The 15,345-nt window shown below is 44.7% G+C and overlaps 1 protein-coding gene across 1 annotated transcript; it reads left to right on the top strand.

Moving 5' to 3' along the window:
* The first annotated feature begins 392 nt into the window (after positions 1-392).
* STEAP1 (STEAP family member 1) lies at positions 393-14,413 on the top strand. The gene is made up of 5 exons (XM_076331563.1): positions 393-447; positions 3,866-3,970; positions 10,009-10,521; positions 11,950-12,114; positions 13,803-14,413. The coding sequence occupies exons 2-5, from the start codon at positions 3,878-3,880 to the stop codon at positions 14,058-14,060; spliced, it is 1,029 nt and encodes a 342-aa protein (XP_076187678.1). The 5' UTR covers positions 393-447; positions 3,866-3,877; the 3' UTR covers positions 14,061-14,413.
* Positions 14,414-15,345: the final 932 nt, after the last annotated feature.

Raw genomic sequence — 15,345 nt, 5'->3', positions numbered from 1 at the left:
CCGGGCGCTTCTTGGGGCGGCCGGCGCGGGCACCGCGGCCCCGTGCGGTGCCGGAGGGGAGACCCCGAGGCCACGCCGCTCCGCCGCCCTCCGGTGCCCGCCGCCGCCGCGCTCGGGACAGGACACGGGCCTCCGGCTTGCACCCCGCCGGCGCGGAGGGGAGCGGGATGGGCGCGGAAGGCGGGGCCGGGAGGGGAGGTGGAGGCTGCGACTAGGTCCCCCCAGCCGCTCCCCTCCTCAGAGACCGGCAGACGCTTCGCTGCTAACCTCAGTCCGCCCTCCCCGACAGAGCCGCGCCGCGGCCGGGCTCCGCTATCCGCACCGCCGCCGGCGAGGGGTGCTCCCCTGCTTGCGGAGCCGAGCCGGGGCCCGCCGCTGCCGCCGCCCCCCGCGGCGGGGGCTCCGGCGTCCGGCGGGAAGAAGAGGCTGCGCTGACGGCGGGCCGAGGTGGGTGAGCCCCGGGGCGGCGGGGAGGCGGCGGCCGTTGGCGGAGCCGCCGGGGAGGCGTCCGCGCGCGCCCGCGTGGCCGGGCTGCGGCCGGGTTCCGGCGCGGGGCCCCGGCCGCCGCCGGGACGGGACGGGACGGGGCGGGGCGGGACGGGACGGGTCCCCCCGGCGGGCGCGGGCTCAGGCTCCCCGTGGGGCCTGGCCTTCCCCGGGCAGCGGCGCGAAGCGGCCGGCCGTCGAGCTGGCAGCCCACCCGGCCCTGCCCCGGCCGGCGTGGTCCGCCCCGGGCGCCCTCTGACCGAGGAGCAACGCCGAGCGACGCTCTCCTGCTCCAACCCCCCGGGTTTTTATTGGGTTTTCCACAGAGCTCAGCAGAATTTTTGAAGAGCAGGGAAAGTTATTTACTCGTGTCCCGAGTGCTTACACCGTCCTGCACGATGCAGCAGGCACTTCAAAAGCGAGACAGTTATCCCTAACGCTTTCACGCAGTCATTTTCCGATGGTGCCAAAGGAGAGAGATGTAGTCACTGTCCCGTGCCTCTTCCATCACCTCATCGTTATTATCATAGGCTGTTTATTTTACCCATTTTTCTTTTTGCGTGGAGCCAGCCCTGAAACCCCTTACTCGGGAAAACCTCTCATTGACTTTGGATGATGTTTTCTCGGGGTAATGTCTGCACAGTGTGGATCCCTGTTGGTTCAGCGTTACAATGAGCCTGTTTTCTCGGTACAAAATGCAGTAGCGTACTCACAGCGTTGGAAACTTGGCTTTATGCAGCTGGACATCCTCCATCCTCATTCACAGCTGCCTCCCAGAGCAGAAGGGGTGTGCACTGAGGTTGGACATTACTACAACTGTTTTCTTTCATAATGGTTGTGACTTAGCTAGGGCTATAACTGATTAGTTTCTGTCTCTCACAGGACTCCTAATTTTTTCTCTTCAGATGTATTCCAAAAAGACCCACGCTGTAGATGACTCCCTTCTGGCAATTCATAAGGCACTAAATAGTGGAATTATAAGTGCCTTGTATTTAGAGTTTTCCAAGACTATTACTGTGCTTTGTTATTGGGTGTACCCAAGAAATAATTTTGCGTTAATACTGGTAGCAGAAGCCAAGTGGACTAATTATGGTTCCACACCTATGTTTCCTTGCATGCAGTCGCGTGGCTGTAACCCATATTTCCATGGATGAGCACATGCATTCATTCACGCACACTTTCTTTTTTCTTTCCGTTTTGTATTCTGCTGAATAAACCATTAACACTGTATTTAACATTGTATTAAACATTGTTTCCCAAAAGAACCAATAAATTAGCTTTTAGGATCAGCAGCTGGCATTCTAGCTCATGGATTTTTTTTTCACATCATGATATCATTTACTACATCCTCATCGATACAAACCTTTAGCTAGAAGCTATTACTGGTCTCTTCATTTCTAAATTTTCTAAATGAAGAGTGGTAGCAGCATGAGCGTCAGGTGAATCAAGCTCTTCCACACAGAGCTTCCCAATCTAAAATATGCTTTTGGACTCCCAAAATAGTGTAGTAGTCAGAAGAGGAGAGTTATGAAGTGGCTGGGATCACTGTGTATGCTCATGTAGACTGGTGATATTAACAGCTGAAAGCTCAACAGAGACCAGTACAGAAAAAAAAAATTAAAAAGCAGCAAAGATCTGAGCCACAAACTGCTTTAACAATTCAAAGAAATCAGTCTCATTACCTAGAAAAGTAAAAAGTCAGTCTATAAGTTCACATCCTTTTTTTTTCCACATCAAACTTTAAAAATCAGAGGGTAGGCCTCAAAAACAGTGTGACTGCCCTTCATATTCTGAGTTCTTTTAAAAATAGATCTGGAGCTTATTGTATTTGTTATCGTTTTTTTCCAGGTAAGTATATTATACTGTGTTCTGTTTGTAAGCTATTCTTTGCCATTGTAACAGCTAGAAATACAGTATATTACAACATACACAAGTAGAAATTCTTAACTAATCATGGGACTGCAGGAGCTGAGCTCTTAACAGAGATACCTGATACCCCGAAACTTGTGATAAAATCTCTGGGACTAGCCCTAGAAATAGGGGGAAAAAACAGAAATGTGCCTTCATCAGCCCATGCTTTCTTGTGTGCAGGATATACAAACCATCCATTAGCTGGTGTAGGAAAGGGTTAACAGCCTGACCTTCAGACAGCAGCTCTTGTTGACGCTACTCTGCAACACTTGGCTGAAAGGTTATGCCCAAAGGGAGAGCTTGCTAGCAGGAGGGAAAAATCCAAAGAGAAATACTTAGGAAAAGAATACTTCAGCTTCAGGGGTCCGGTGGCCTGGCAGAAAGCAAACCCTCATAGCAGACAGTACGAGACTGTGGGACTCATCCACTGAAGGAACCAGACACAGTAAAAAAAGGACAACTGTCAAAGTCTGATTTGTCCATACAATTTGCCAAAAGGTTTATGGATACAAAAGAATCAGTAGTTAGCAAAACAGTTTCATATCTAGTAATTCAGCGGTTCAGTAGGAAGGTACGTGGAAGAGCTACCTAGTCACTGTCTTAAAGGTAGCCTCAGAAAGTCACACTGTGGTATGGCACCCTGAGCTTCCAGTGGTGTGCTGCTAGTGCCTCTCCTCCTGCAGTGGGTGATAGTGTGATGCACACATGGGAAGTCCCTGCAGTCCTTATAGTTATTTTACAGCCTTGAAGATACCGTCTTTCCTGCTACCCTAGGATTTTCAGAAACATCTCTTTCAGTTTATCCATTCTCTTCCTTTTTTTTTCTGGCTTCCGATTTCTTGTGGTCCTTACTAGCTTAGAACCATTTCTGCTGGTACTTGTGGGTGATGAGTGTTGCCAGTATACCTTGGAACAGCATGCGTGAAGCTCCAGCTGGAGTTCCCTGACAATCTCAAAGGGAGAATATACCTCTAAAGCCACAGAGTGACTGTCAGGTAGACCAGACCAATCCTAAAACCTAAATCCTAAAACCTAAAAAATATTAGGAACAACACATTTGCATGGGTTTCTTGCATCAGCAAGTCTCATGAATTTACCAAAATCCATCTTCATAACATTTTACATGTTATTTCTGTAAGCTGTTTCAAACTTACTTGTTGTAATTTAAAAACTTTCAGCCTAAATTAATGCATTCATTCCACTGGCGACATGGGCATTTAGCTTAAAGATTATTTTTCATCAGTGATTTTGTTCTGTTGGTTCATACCCTCTCTTAGTCTCTGCTCTACTTAAAAAACAAGCTGAGCTTTTTTGTTCTCTTCTCAGAGGACAGACTTTCCCTAGATTATCGTACCTTCTCCAGCAAATGGGTGGAGGAGAGGGATCAAAACATTTTGAGGGAAAATAGGCCTCAAAGTTCCAGTAGGGCTTTTCAAAACCTGTTTTGCATCCTGTGTTTGTTTTGCAGGGAGTTTCCACAATGGAGAAGAGGGAAGGTGATAATCATGCCATTGATCAGAATGCAGGTCAGAGCATCATGCCAAGAAGAAATAGAGGAAGCTCTAGCAACTTGGTAATGTTTCTGTAAAAAAGCAGCTCATATGTCACACAGAATATTGCAATCTTTCATTCAATTTTGTCCAGAAACAGTGTTCCCATCACTCTGGCATATCACCAATACTTCTGAAGTCTTGTCACAATATTGACATGAAGAGATAAAAAGATAAAGAGCATCTCATTCAATTTTAATCACAGTCCATGTTAAAAAATACACAAAGTTTGGGCCAGCTAAAAACTACATGAGGTTAGTTGCTAGTTGCATTTTACTGGATGAGCAAAGCTCTGTAGAAATAATTTTGGATTTTTGTACAGGAATATAAAGTTTATCTTTGGAGGAGTCTTCATAATTGCCACATCGCATTCAGTAAGTTTTCCACATCACACAAGAAAGTCCAGAAAAAAAATCCACTCCAACAGCATTTGCCTCTGCAACTGCTGATGCACGGAAGTAGTTCAAGCTACAACTTTCTATTCTAATGTGAACTGTCTCACAGGCTGTGAAATACTGAATTAGGCTTTGCAAACTATCTCTTCAAGAAACAGGTATCTCTAGGTGAAACTTGTTTCAGATATGAATCTCAGTTTGTGTAATTTATACCAACTTCCGATTCCGCAATGCATAGACTACACTCCACTTTTCTTCACAGACTAGAGAATAAAAGTTACTGAGGCTACACCTTCACTGTTACAAAGATACGCTTTTATCATCAGATAAACACGTAGTAGCTATTCAGCTAAAAAATCCTAACGAAGACCATGCCCTTTAATTTTACTGTGAGGCACTGTAGGCAAGTCAGTCAGATACGTGGTGGGAAACAGGCTACCTTGTCTCTAATTAGGATTTTACAGCAAGATAGCAGCGTACATTTTTTATCTTTCTGTTAAAACAAAACACCTATGTATCATTGAAGATGAACACAAGACTTGCACCTACTTACCCTTGCATTATTTACAAGTACTACCTTGTTTGAACTGACCCCTTAATCAACTTCAATGTAATATTTGATGGATGGATGATCTGCTCAGCCTGGTGGCAGAGCTGAAGGAGGAAGTGGAAAGGTCAAGGAGTATCCGGGAGTGTGAGAGGGAGATAGATTGGTGGAGCCGCACCCTACCGTCCCTGAGGCAGAGGCAGCAGGAGGAGGCTCCGCGAGAAGCAGAGGATCCCCTGCCTTCTTGCCACCAGGTAGAAAGAGGGGACCTAAGCGACGGGGGGGAATGGAAACAGGTCCCTGCTCGGGGTGCCAGGCAAACCCCCGCCCAGCCTCCCTCACCTTCCCGGTTGCCTTTACACAACAGATATGGGGCCCTGGAACTTGAGGGCCAGGCAAACGAGGATGTAGACAAAGGTCCATCCAGGGGGTTGCCTAGGGTGAGGCAGTCAGCCCCACGCATTATGACTGCCTCTGCTAAGAAAAAAAGGAGGGTAATTGTCGTAGGCGATTCCCTTCTGAGGGGAACAGAGGGCCCTATATGCCAACCGGACCCGTCTCACAGGGAAGTCTGCTGCCTCCCTGGGGCCCGGGTCAGAGACATCACTAGGAAGCTCCCTGGTCTGGTACGGCCTTCTGATTACTACCCGCTGCTGGTTATACAGGCTGGCAGTGATGAGGTTGCAGAGAGAAGTCCTGCAGTGATCAAAAGGGACTTCAGGGCACTGGGGCGACTGGTTGAAGGATCGGGAGCACAGGTAGTGTTTTCCTCAATCCCTACAGTGGCAGGGAAGGATACTGAAAGGACCAGGAAAACACACCTGATCAACACGTGGCTCAGGGGCTGGTGCCATCGGAGGAATTTTGGCTTTTTTGATCACAGGGAGGTTTACATGGCACCGGGCCTGCTGGCGGCAGATGGAGTCCAGCTGTCTCACAGGGGGAAAAGGATCATTGCTCATGAATTGGCGGGGCTCATTGAGAGGGCTTTAAACTAGGTTCGAAGGGGGGAGGGGATAAAACCAGGCTCACTAGAGATGAGCCTAGGGGTGGCGTGCCGATGCCAGGGGCGAAATCGATAGCCCAGCTCAAGTGCATCTACACCAATGCACGCAGTATGGGCGGCAAACAGGAGGAGCTGGAAGCCATTGTGCAGCGGGAGAGATATGACTTAGTCGCCATCACAGTCATGGTGACCCTCATGACTGGAGTGCTGCAGTGGATGGCTATAGACTCTTCAGAAGGGACAGGCGAGGAAGGAGAGGCGGTGGGGTGGCCCTGTATGTTAGGGAGTGTTTCGATTGTCTAGAGCTCAACGATTGTGATGATGGTACGGTTGAGTGTTTATGGGTAAGGATGAGGGGGAAGGCCAACGAGGCAGATATCCTGCTGAGAGTCTGTTATAGACCACCCAACCAGGATGAAGAGGCGGATGAAGCGTTCTATAAGCGGCTGGCAGAAGTCTCTCAATCGCCAGCCCTTGTTCTCATGGGGGACTTCAACTTCCCGGACATCTGCTGGAAATACAACACGGCAGAGAGGAAGCAGTCTAGGAGGTTCCTGGAGTGTGTGGAAGACAACTTCCTGACGCAGCTGGTAAGTGAGCCTACCAGGGGAGGTGCCTCGCTCGACCTGCTGTTTACTAACAGAGAAGGACTGGTGGGAGATGTGGTGGTCGGAGGCCGTCTTGGGCTTAGCGACCATGAAATGGTAGAATTCTCCATTCTTGGTGAAGTAAGGAGGGGGAGCAGCAAAACTGCAACCATGGACTTCTGGAGGGCGGACTTTGGCCTGTTCAGGATGCTGGTTGAGAGAGTCCCTTGGGAGACGGTCCTGAAGGGCAAAGGGGTCCACGAAGGCTGGACGATCTTCAAGAAGGAAGTCTTAAAGGCGCAGGAGCAGGCTGTCCCCATACGCTGAAGAAGAACGGGCAGGGAAGACGACCGGCCTGGCTGAACGGGGAGCTCTTGCTGGGACTCAGGAAAAAAAGGAGAGTCTACCACTTGTGGAAGAAGGGGCAGGCGACTCAAGAAGAGTACAGGGATCTCGTTAGGTCGTGCAGAGAAGAAATGAGAAAGGCAGAAGCCCAGCTAGAACACAATCTGGCCGCTGTCGTTAAAGACAACAAAAAAAGTTTTTACAAATATATTAATGACAAGAAGAGAGCCAAGGAGAATCTCCATCCTTTATTGGATGCAGGGGGGAACATTGTCACTGAGGATGAGGAAAAGGCTGAGGTACTCAATGCCTTCTTTGCCTCAGTCTTTAACAGGCAGACCAGTTATCCTCAGGGTATTCGGCCCCCCGAGCTGGAAGATAGGGACGGCAAGCAGGATGAACCCCCCGTAATCCAAGAGGAAGCAGTCAATGACCTGCTACGCCACCTGGACGCTCACAAGTCTATGGGGCCGGATGGGATCCACCCGAGGGTGCTGAGGGAGCTGGCGGAGGAGCTCGCCAAGCCACTCTCCATCATTTATCAGCAGTCCTGGTCAACAGGGGAGGTCCCGGACGACTGGAGGCTTGCCAATGTGACGCCCATCTACAAGAAGGGCCGGAAGGAGGATCCGGGGAACTACAGGCCTGTCAGCCTGACCTCGGTGCCGGGGGAAGATTATGGAGCGGTTCATCTTGAGGGCGCTCACAAGGCATGAGCGGGACAACCAGGGGATCCGGCCCAGCCAGCACGGATTCATGAGAGGCAGGTCCTGCTTGACCAACCTGATCTCCTTCTATGACCAGGTGACCCGCCTAGTGGATGAGGGAAAGGCTGTGGATGTGGTCTACCTGGACTTCAGTAAGGCCTTTGACACTGTCTCCCACAGCATTCTCCTAGAGAAGCTGGCGGCTCACGGCTTAGACAGGTGTACTCTGCGCTGGGTCAAAAACTGGCTGGACGGCCGGGCCCAGAGAGTTGTGGTGAATGGAGTTAAATCCAGTTGGCGGCCGGTCACGAGTGGTGTTCCCCAGGGCTCAGTTTTGGGGCTGGTCTTGTTCAATATCTTTATCAATGATCTGGATGAGGGGATGGACTGCACCCTCAGTAAGTTTGCAGACGACTCCAAGTTGGATGGGAGTGTTGATCTGCTCGAGGGTAGGAAGGCTCTGCAGAGGGACCTGGACAGGCTGGATCGATGGGCCGAGGCCAACTGTATGAGGTTCAACAAGGCCAAGTGCCAGTCCTGCACTTCGGCCACAACAACCCCATGCAGCGCTACAGGCTTGGGGAAGAGTGGCTGGAAAGCTGCCTGGCGGAAAAGGACCTGGGGGTGTTGGTCGACAGCCGGCTGAACATGAGCTGGCAGTGTGCCCAGGTGGCCAAGAAGGCCAATGGCATCCTGGCCTGTATCAGAACTAGTGTGGCCAGCAGGAGTAGGGAAGTGATCGTGCCCCTGTACTCGGCACTGGTGAGGCCGCACCTCAAATACTGTGTTCAGTTTTGGGCCCCTCACTACAAGAAGGACGTTGAGGTGCTGGAGCGTGTCCAGAGAAGGGCAACGAGGCTGGTGAGGGGTCTGGAGAACAAGTCTTATGAGGAGCGGCTGAGGGAACTGGGGTTGTTTAGCCTGGAGAAAAGGAGGCTGAGGGGAGACCTCATCGCTCTCTACAACTACCTGAAAGGAGGTTGTAGCGAGGTGGGTGTTGGTCTCTTCTCCCAAGTAACAAGCGATAGGACGAGAGGAAATGGCCTCAAGTTGCGGCAGGGGAGGTTTAGATTGGATGTAAGGAAAAATTTCTTTACTGAAAGAGTGGTTAAACATTGGAACAGGCTGCCCAGGGAAGTGGTTGAGTCCCCATCCCTGGAGGTATTTAAAAGACGAGTAGATGAGGCGCTTAGGGACATGGTTTAGTGGACATGGTGGTGTTGGGTCGGCGGTTGGACTCGATGATCTTAGAGGTCTTTTACAACCTCAATGATTCTATGATTCTATGATTCTATGATTTGATTCTTAAGAATAAAGCCAGATAATATTGCTGAGATAGGGAGATCTCCTGTATCCTAGCAGAATGCTAATTTACAACTTTCAAACTACTAATATTTGCTTTCCTCAAAATGGACAGTGCCATTTCACCTTGTGGAGGTCTGGACATCTGCCACATTAGCCATTCTAAAGCTGAGCCATTGCAGCATTAGTTCAGTTTTACTTTATATTTCATAAGAATATTAAAGGACTTACATGTTTATTACCTAATGTTATCAGTTCTTAGTTCTCCACCCCTGGTCAGCTGTCTGCTGCATCAAGTGCAATGTCCTGCTGTTGATACACGTATTTTCATTTTGTATGTATACTGATCATGTACCTCTTCCATGAACTATAACTATAGGACAATCTTTAAATACATTATCTCAGTGTAAAACAGTTTATAATATTACACTAAAATTTTGTACTAGCTTAGCTCCTTCCAAAGTCTGTGATAATTCTGCCAAGATCTTCTGTGAGACTGGAATCAAGCCATGCCTATTTGGCAGCAGAAAATTCAGCTTTTTAAACTGAAGTTGACTCATTTTCACAAGGTTTCATAAAAGTTAAGAGGATGCTATTACATTTGTGAAGGAGAGGAAGAAGACCACAGGACTCGATGCTGGAGTTGACAAATGTGCAGCTGGTCTAATACACTGGATCCCAAACATTTCTACTTACATCCTTATTCCCCCAATTAAATGTCACTAAAATAGCAGGGATTGAATGAAGTATTTTATTGTCTTGACTCTGGATTCTGTTATTGTGCATATTATTTGGGCTACACCATTAAGTCTGTAGCTGAAATTTGACATTTGAAATCTGTAGCTCATATCATAAGAAGCTGTAATGATGCTTCACGTAATGTAATCCATCTCCCCTTGCAGTGTAGTTAACTTCCTGGAATTAAAATCTGTTTTGAAATCACCATAGATAATGAATGAAGAATGAGAAATCTATGCTAAAAGTGCCTTGCTCAACTACTGACTATGTTGTTTGAAACATGTTTTCAAGCTACCTTGTCTTTAATAGTGGTTATGTTTTGTACATGGTTTCAGTGCAGTACGGTGTAAAAGCCATGATGGCAAATACTGTCATTACTGAAGTTTTTAATCTTTTCTTGAACTCACTTGGTATTTCCTTTCTGTCCTTTCCAGAATGTGGATATGCAAGTCACCAGTCCACCAGAAGCAGCTGCACTTTTTAATTTACATCAAGCACACCATTTTGGTGAGTTTGAACACTCTTCAGAACAACACTACAATCAGGATCTGTTCCCCAAGTGGCACTTGCCAATGAAGATAGCATCTGTGATCTCATTATTAACATTTATTTACACTTCTGTGAGAGATGTCATATATCCTTTCATAACCAGAAAGGAAAATGTTTTCTATAAAATTCCAATCCTTGTCATAAACAAAGTTTTACCAGTGGTTTCGATTACCCTTTTAGCACTAGTATATTTACCAGGAATATTAGCTGCTGGTTTCCAGCTGTACTTTGGCACCAAGTATAAAAGGTTTCCCCAGTGGCTGGATAGATGGATGTTATCAAGAAAGCAATTTGGACTTCTCAGTTTCTTCTTCGCTACAATGCACGCCTGCTATAGCCTATGCTATCCAATGAGAAGATCATACAGATACAAGCTGCTGAACTGGGCATTCCAGCAGGTATGATGGGCATGCAAACACCAACCTTTTGTATTCAGAAAATCCTTGGTTTGGTCATTCAAGCAAATCTGGATGGGGGGAAAGCCATTTTCATTGCCTTCGTTTGATTTTGAAGCAGATCCCCACAGAGCACTGTTAAGGGATGGAGCAGGACCTAGTTGTTAAAGCATGTAATAGAGAGTCAAGAGTCAGTGTGTATTAAATAAGTAATTTTCTTCATTTGGGATTTTTTTATCTCTGTAAAATGCACATACTTATACCTGCTTCACAGGAACATTTAAGTCTTTGGCACACTATTAGTTTAGTGTCTCGGCACCAGTGGAATCTAACTGTCTACAAAAACTGAGCACACACCAGTTTTAGACATGTTTGTAAAGTGAATTAGCCAGCAATGAAGGAGGGCTGAGCTAAATCACAATAATCTGTGTTTGCCACAAACTAAATTTGTGAACACTGATGGCTCCACAATTGGGCTGATGCACACTAACTTGTTAAAAGATAGCATTTCAATCATGCTTCTGAGTCATAGGCAATAATTGGCTTGCAAAGCTCTCTAAGATCCTCTGTGACTATAGAGTTCCTAGTACTTGCATATCACCTTGAGTGCCATGCGTATTGCAGTATAAGGAATATTCCAATATAAGGTATAGAATGCAAATGTACATTTTTATTACCCTCAAAGTCTAATCTAGAGTTTTATTAAAAGCACAATATGATGTTAGCAGCTTCTTAAGAATTCTGTAAACAGTCAAACTACCTATTGAAAACTCTGAAATCAGCCTTACCAGTAATCTGACTTGAATGGATTACCAGAAATTTCCTTGAGATTCCAGTCCTCAAGATGAAGAAATGATCATATTTGGGGTATACTACGCCATGGTGATCACTAGCAGCATCGAAGGGCTGTTGCAAGTAGTCATAAATAGGAGAAGCTTTGACATCAGTTTATGAAAATCACAACCTTTTCATCCATACCAACCGTTGTATTCAGTGCAGCTGAATGTACCAAGTTGTTGTTTTTAAAAAAATAGAGCTGAATTAGCTCCCTAAAATAGTGCTGTTAATATATTTCCTGTTGTTATAATCTCCCAGATATGGTGTTTAGCCATAGATGGATTTTTTTTTGTCAAAGAATAAGATTTCTCCTGCTGTGAAGGCAGGCTAACAGGTCTCAGAACCAATCCCTCCTGGGCCAAGACACTGATGAAGTCTAAATTCTTCTCATTTAAAGCCCACCTTTGCTCTGCAGGTACTAGTGGAGACTTTGTCATCAGAAGTAAATAGCAGTTACATTCAGAGACATTAAAACAAACAAAAATACTGTGTTTCTTGCCTTATTTCCTGAATATTATGCTGAAAACAGCTGTATTTCACACAAACAGCTAAGTGTGCCAGTCTGTCATTTTAAATATGGTGTTCTTTTGGCAGGTCAAACAAAAAAAAGAAAATGCCTGGATTGAACACGATGTTTGGAGAATGGAGATTTATGTGTCTCTAGGAATCCTGGGACTTGCTTTGCTGGCCTTGTTGGCAATAACATCAATCCCATCTGTCAGTCACTCTTTGACCTGGAGAGAGTTCCACTACATTCAGGTACGCATAAATGTCATTAGTGCATGGCATTAGTCCTCATTTACAGGACTGTACATTATCAGCTAAGACCATTAGAAGTTGGAAATATCCAACACAGAGGAGTTAGTGAAACCAATCTAAAAGTTTGTTCCGTACTCTTTGTTAATTGCTTTGCAAAAAATGTTCATTTCATTTGTTATTTTGTCAGGAGAAAAGGCTGTCAGGTTCAGGGTATAAAGTGGGAAGAAAGACAATTCCAAACCACTTTTTTGCTCCTCTGGCTTCGTGACCAGCAGCAGTTGTCCCTTCAGGACCTATTCTTAAGTCAAAGACCTCTGGTGCTGAAGGCATTTTAGTCATCTTCTGGGCATCTTATCTTTCAGGAATGCCCTGTGTCCTGCTGAATTGTTTTGGCAATTCTTTACTGCCTGAGCAGTACCAGGTGGCTGGAAGGACCAGGAGAAGACTTCTGCCCAATAATACATGCAGATGTTTTCCATTTCAGCATTATTAGCTTCATAACCCCCTCCAAAAAGGTGTATTCTGAAAAGCAGACATCTTAGAACAGATGCATAATCAAATCCAGCCAGTCCTGAGTTTGCTACAGATGTGCTTGTTTTGTTCACCTAAGTATCTGGTTTGCTCTTAGTTCTCCTGTACCATACGCAGTAATAATCAGGGGTGGTTCTGCTGACATCAATATGATCACACTAGAGTGAAGCAAGTGTTGAATTAGGTCCCTGAACACCAAAATCTGAAAATACAATAACCTACTAAGTACCTGGCATTTGAAAATTTAATCGGCATTTGAAAAGTAGATCTGAAATTTATATCTTCCTACAATTAGTACATAATTTGTAAGAAAAGTTTTCGGCTCTGCAGAGAATAAATATATATGGACAGGTCTAGGAGGGAGTTTCCAAGTGCATGACTGCTTTCAGTATTAAATTAGTATGGTGAAGAAACCCAGAAGAGTAATACTACTATATTGGATTCGTTTTATAAACAAATAAGCTTTATACTCGAAAATCAGATTTAGCAGTTGGAAAGGTAGTGTTTGACTTCACTGATGAGTAATTCCATTTTTCCAACAATATCAAGATTGACATGCAACAAGAAACTCAAAATTACTAGTAACTCTAGCATAAAATTTCCTTTACTCCTGAATTTTGTAGATATCCTAAGCCAAATTTATCACTGTAAGTGGAATGAAAGACTTCAGTTTCCTGTAGTTCTGAAATTGCTTTTGTCATAGTACTAGACTTCCTAGAGTTTCTGATTTTAATTGACCTTAAAATTTTTCTTTGCAAATAACCAATTAAGCCATTTCTAAATCTGCTTTTGAAATCATAGTAATTTATCATAGAAATAAAGTAATTTAGGATACAGATGACATCTATAAATTGAGATATTAAGAACTGACCCTTTTTCAGGAATAGCCTGTAGTTTGTAATCTCTTCTGTATATTAGCTAAGTATCATAGCAACACTTGAAAAATGTGCCTCATTGTTTTCTCTTATGGTGGATAGAGGGGTACAGTTGGATTCTTGAATTATAGTCCTTAAATTTTATTCAAAGCCAATGGTCTCTTTTCTTTGACTTAAGTGTGTTGGTTGAGGCCCTTCCCAATTTCCGTATTTGCTTAACAGAGTACTCTTTTTGCCAAGTTGGAAAAAATAAATAGCTTACTATTTTCTTTCTCTTTTCAGAGCAAGATGGGATATTTAGCTCTGCTGCTATGCACTGTTCACGCACTGGTGTTTGCTTGGAATAAGTGGGTTGATGTTAACCAATTTATCTGGTATACACCGCCTTCATTTATGGTAGCAGTTTTTCTTCCTATTGTAGTTCTGCTTTGTAAATGCATACTGCTCCTCCCATGTTTTAGGAGGAGGATAAAAAAGATCAGATGTGGTTGGGAAGCTAACACACAAACCAATCAAACCAGCATGACTTCCAGACTGTAGATCAAATATGGACATTTCCTGTCTATGTATGTAAACATGTCATGAAATATTCACTCGCAAGCTCTGTTTTCGTATTTTCCATAGATGTTTCTTCTTCGCTTTTCATTTCGACTTCAGGAGTATGGGATACTTGATGCAATCTGGACCTTTGCTAAAACAGGAGGTGAAAACATTCATTTTACACTTTAATCTATTCAGTGTTCTGGTATATGATAATTTCTTTCTTCTGACTCACTGCTTTTAAAATCCAAGGGCTTTATTGTCTCAATTGTAATTCTTTCATAGGCAAAAGCAATCATAAATCATTGCTCCAGATGACCACAGAAAGTAAATAAATGATTACACCACAGAACCCAGGAATACTTTCTGCTTCCCACAGCCATGTTTGTTCCTTTGTTAAATCTCAGTATTATAATGGGACAACAACTAGAGTATTTATCATCCCATTCCCCCTTATCGCCTGCATCCTATGTTTCACTCTGCAGAATGGGGACCTTGGCACATGAGCCAGAAACTGTGTATTCCCACCAGGTCTTGAACTTCAGACAATTCGACAAGCAGAATTGCAGGGAACTTTACAAGGTAAATCTCTCCTGAGGCTTGGGCACAGTCTAAAAAAAGAGGTTTTAGACTCAGATCTCCATCTTATACAGGACTAGGTGTGTCTCTGTTTACTTAACATGGTAAAACATTTCCCATTTTTTATTCCACGAACACATTCTTTTGTTTCTGATGCTGGAAATTTTCCATGCTTTTGACCTAAGCCTGCAGCCCTTGACATGTGCTAAACTTTATTCGCACAAATTATTCCAGTGGGATAACTCACATCAGGTAAATGTGTTTTACTGTTTACTCTAGGGCCAGCACAATTGTGTGACTGGAAGAAAAACATTAAAAATAGACATTTGAATCTTGACATTGATTTGGTGAGATTTTTATGTAAAATGGCTTCTGAATGCATTTGCTTTTACAAAAATTGTCATATAAGCTAATTAAACCTCACTTTCCTTATGTTGCATAGGTCTGGCTGAATGTTTTAAATGAATAATTCATTTGTTAGTGTCTATTTTTAAATACATTATGCAGTAGTTAATATTTTCACCCAGCATCAGGAACATTTCTGCCAGTCTCCCTGCATGAGTTGACTAGGACATGGACTGATGATGCCACCTATTGCTGGGATCATCTGAATGAGAATTGTAATTGGTAATGGCTCTGGTATTAAAACAAACAGGAAAACAATGTATGCATAAAAAAATATGCAATATATGGTGCTACTGATCAT

This window comes from Aptenodytes patagonicus, chromosome 2, assembly GCF_965638725.1.
Source record: "Aptenodytes patagonicus chromosome 2, bAptPat1.pri.cur, whole genome shotgun sequence".
Taxonomy (NCBI): Eukaryota; Metazoa; Chordata; class Aves; order Sphenisciformes; family Spheniscidae; genus Aptenodytes; species Aptenodytes patagonicus.
The sequence above is the reverse complement of the archived record's forward strand: the minus strand, read 5'-3'. Positions and strand labels throughout refer to the sequence as shown.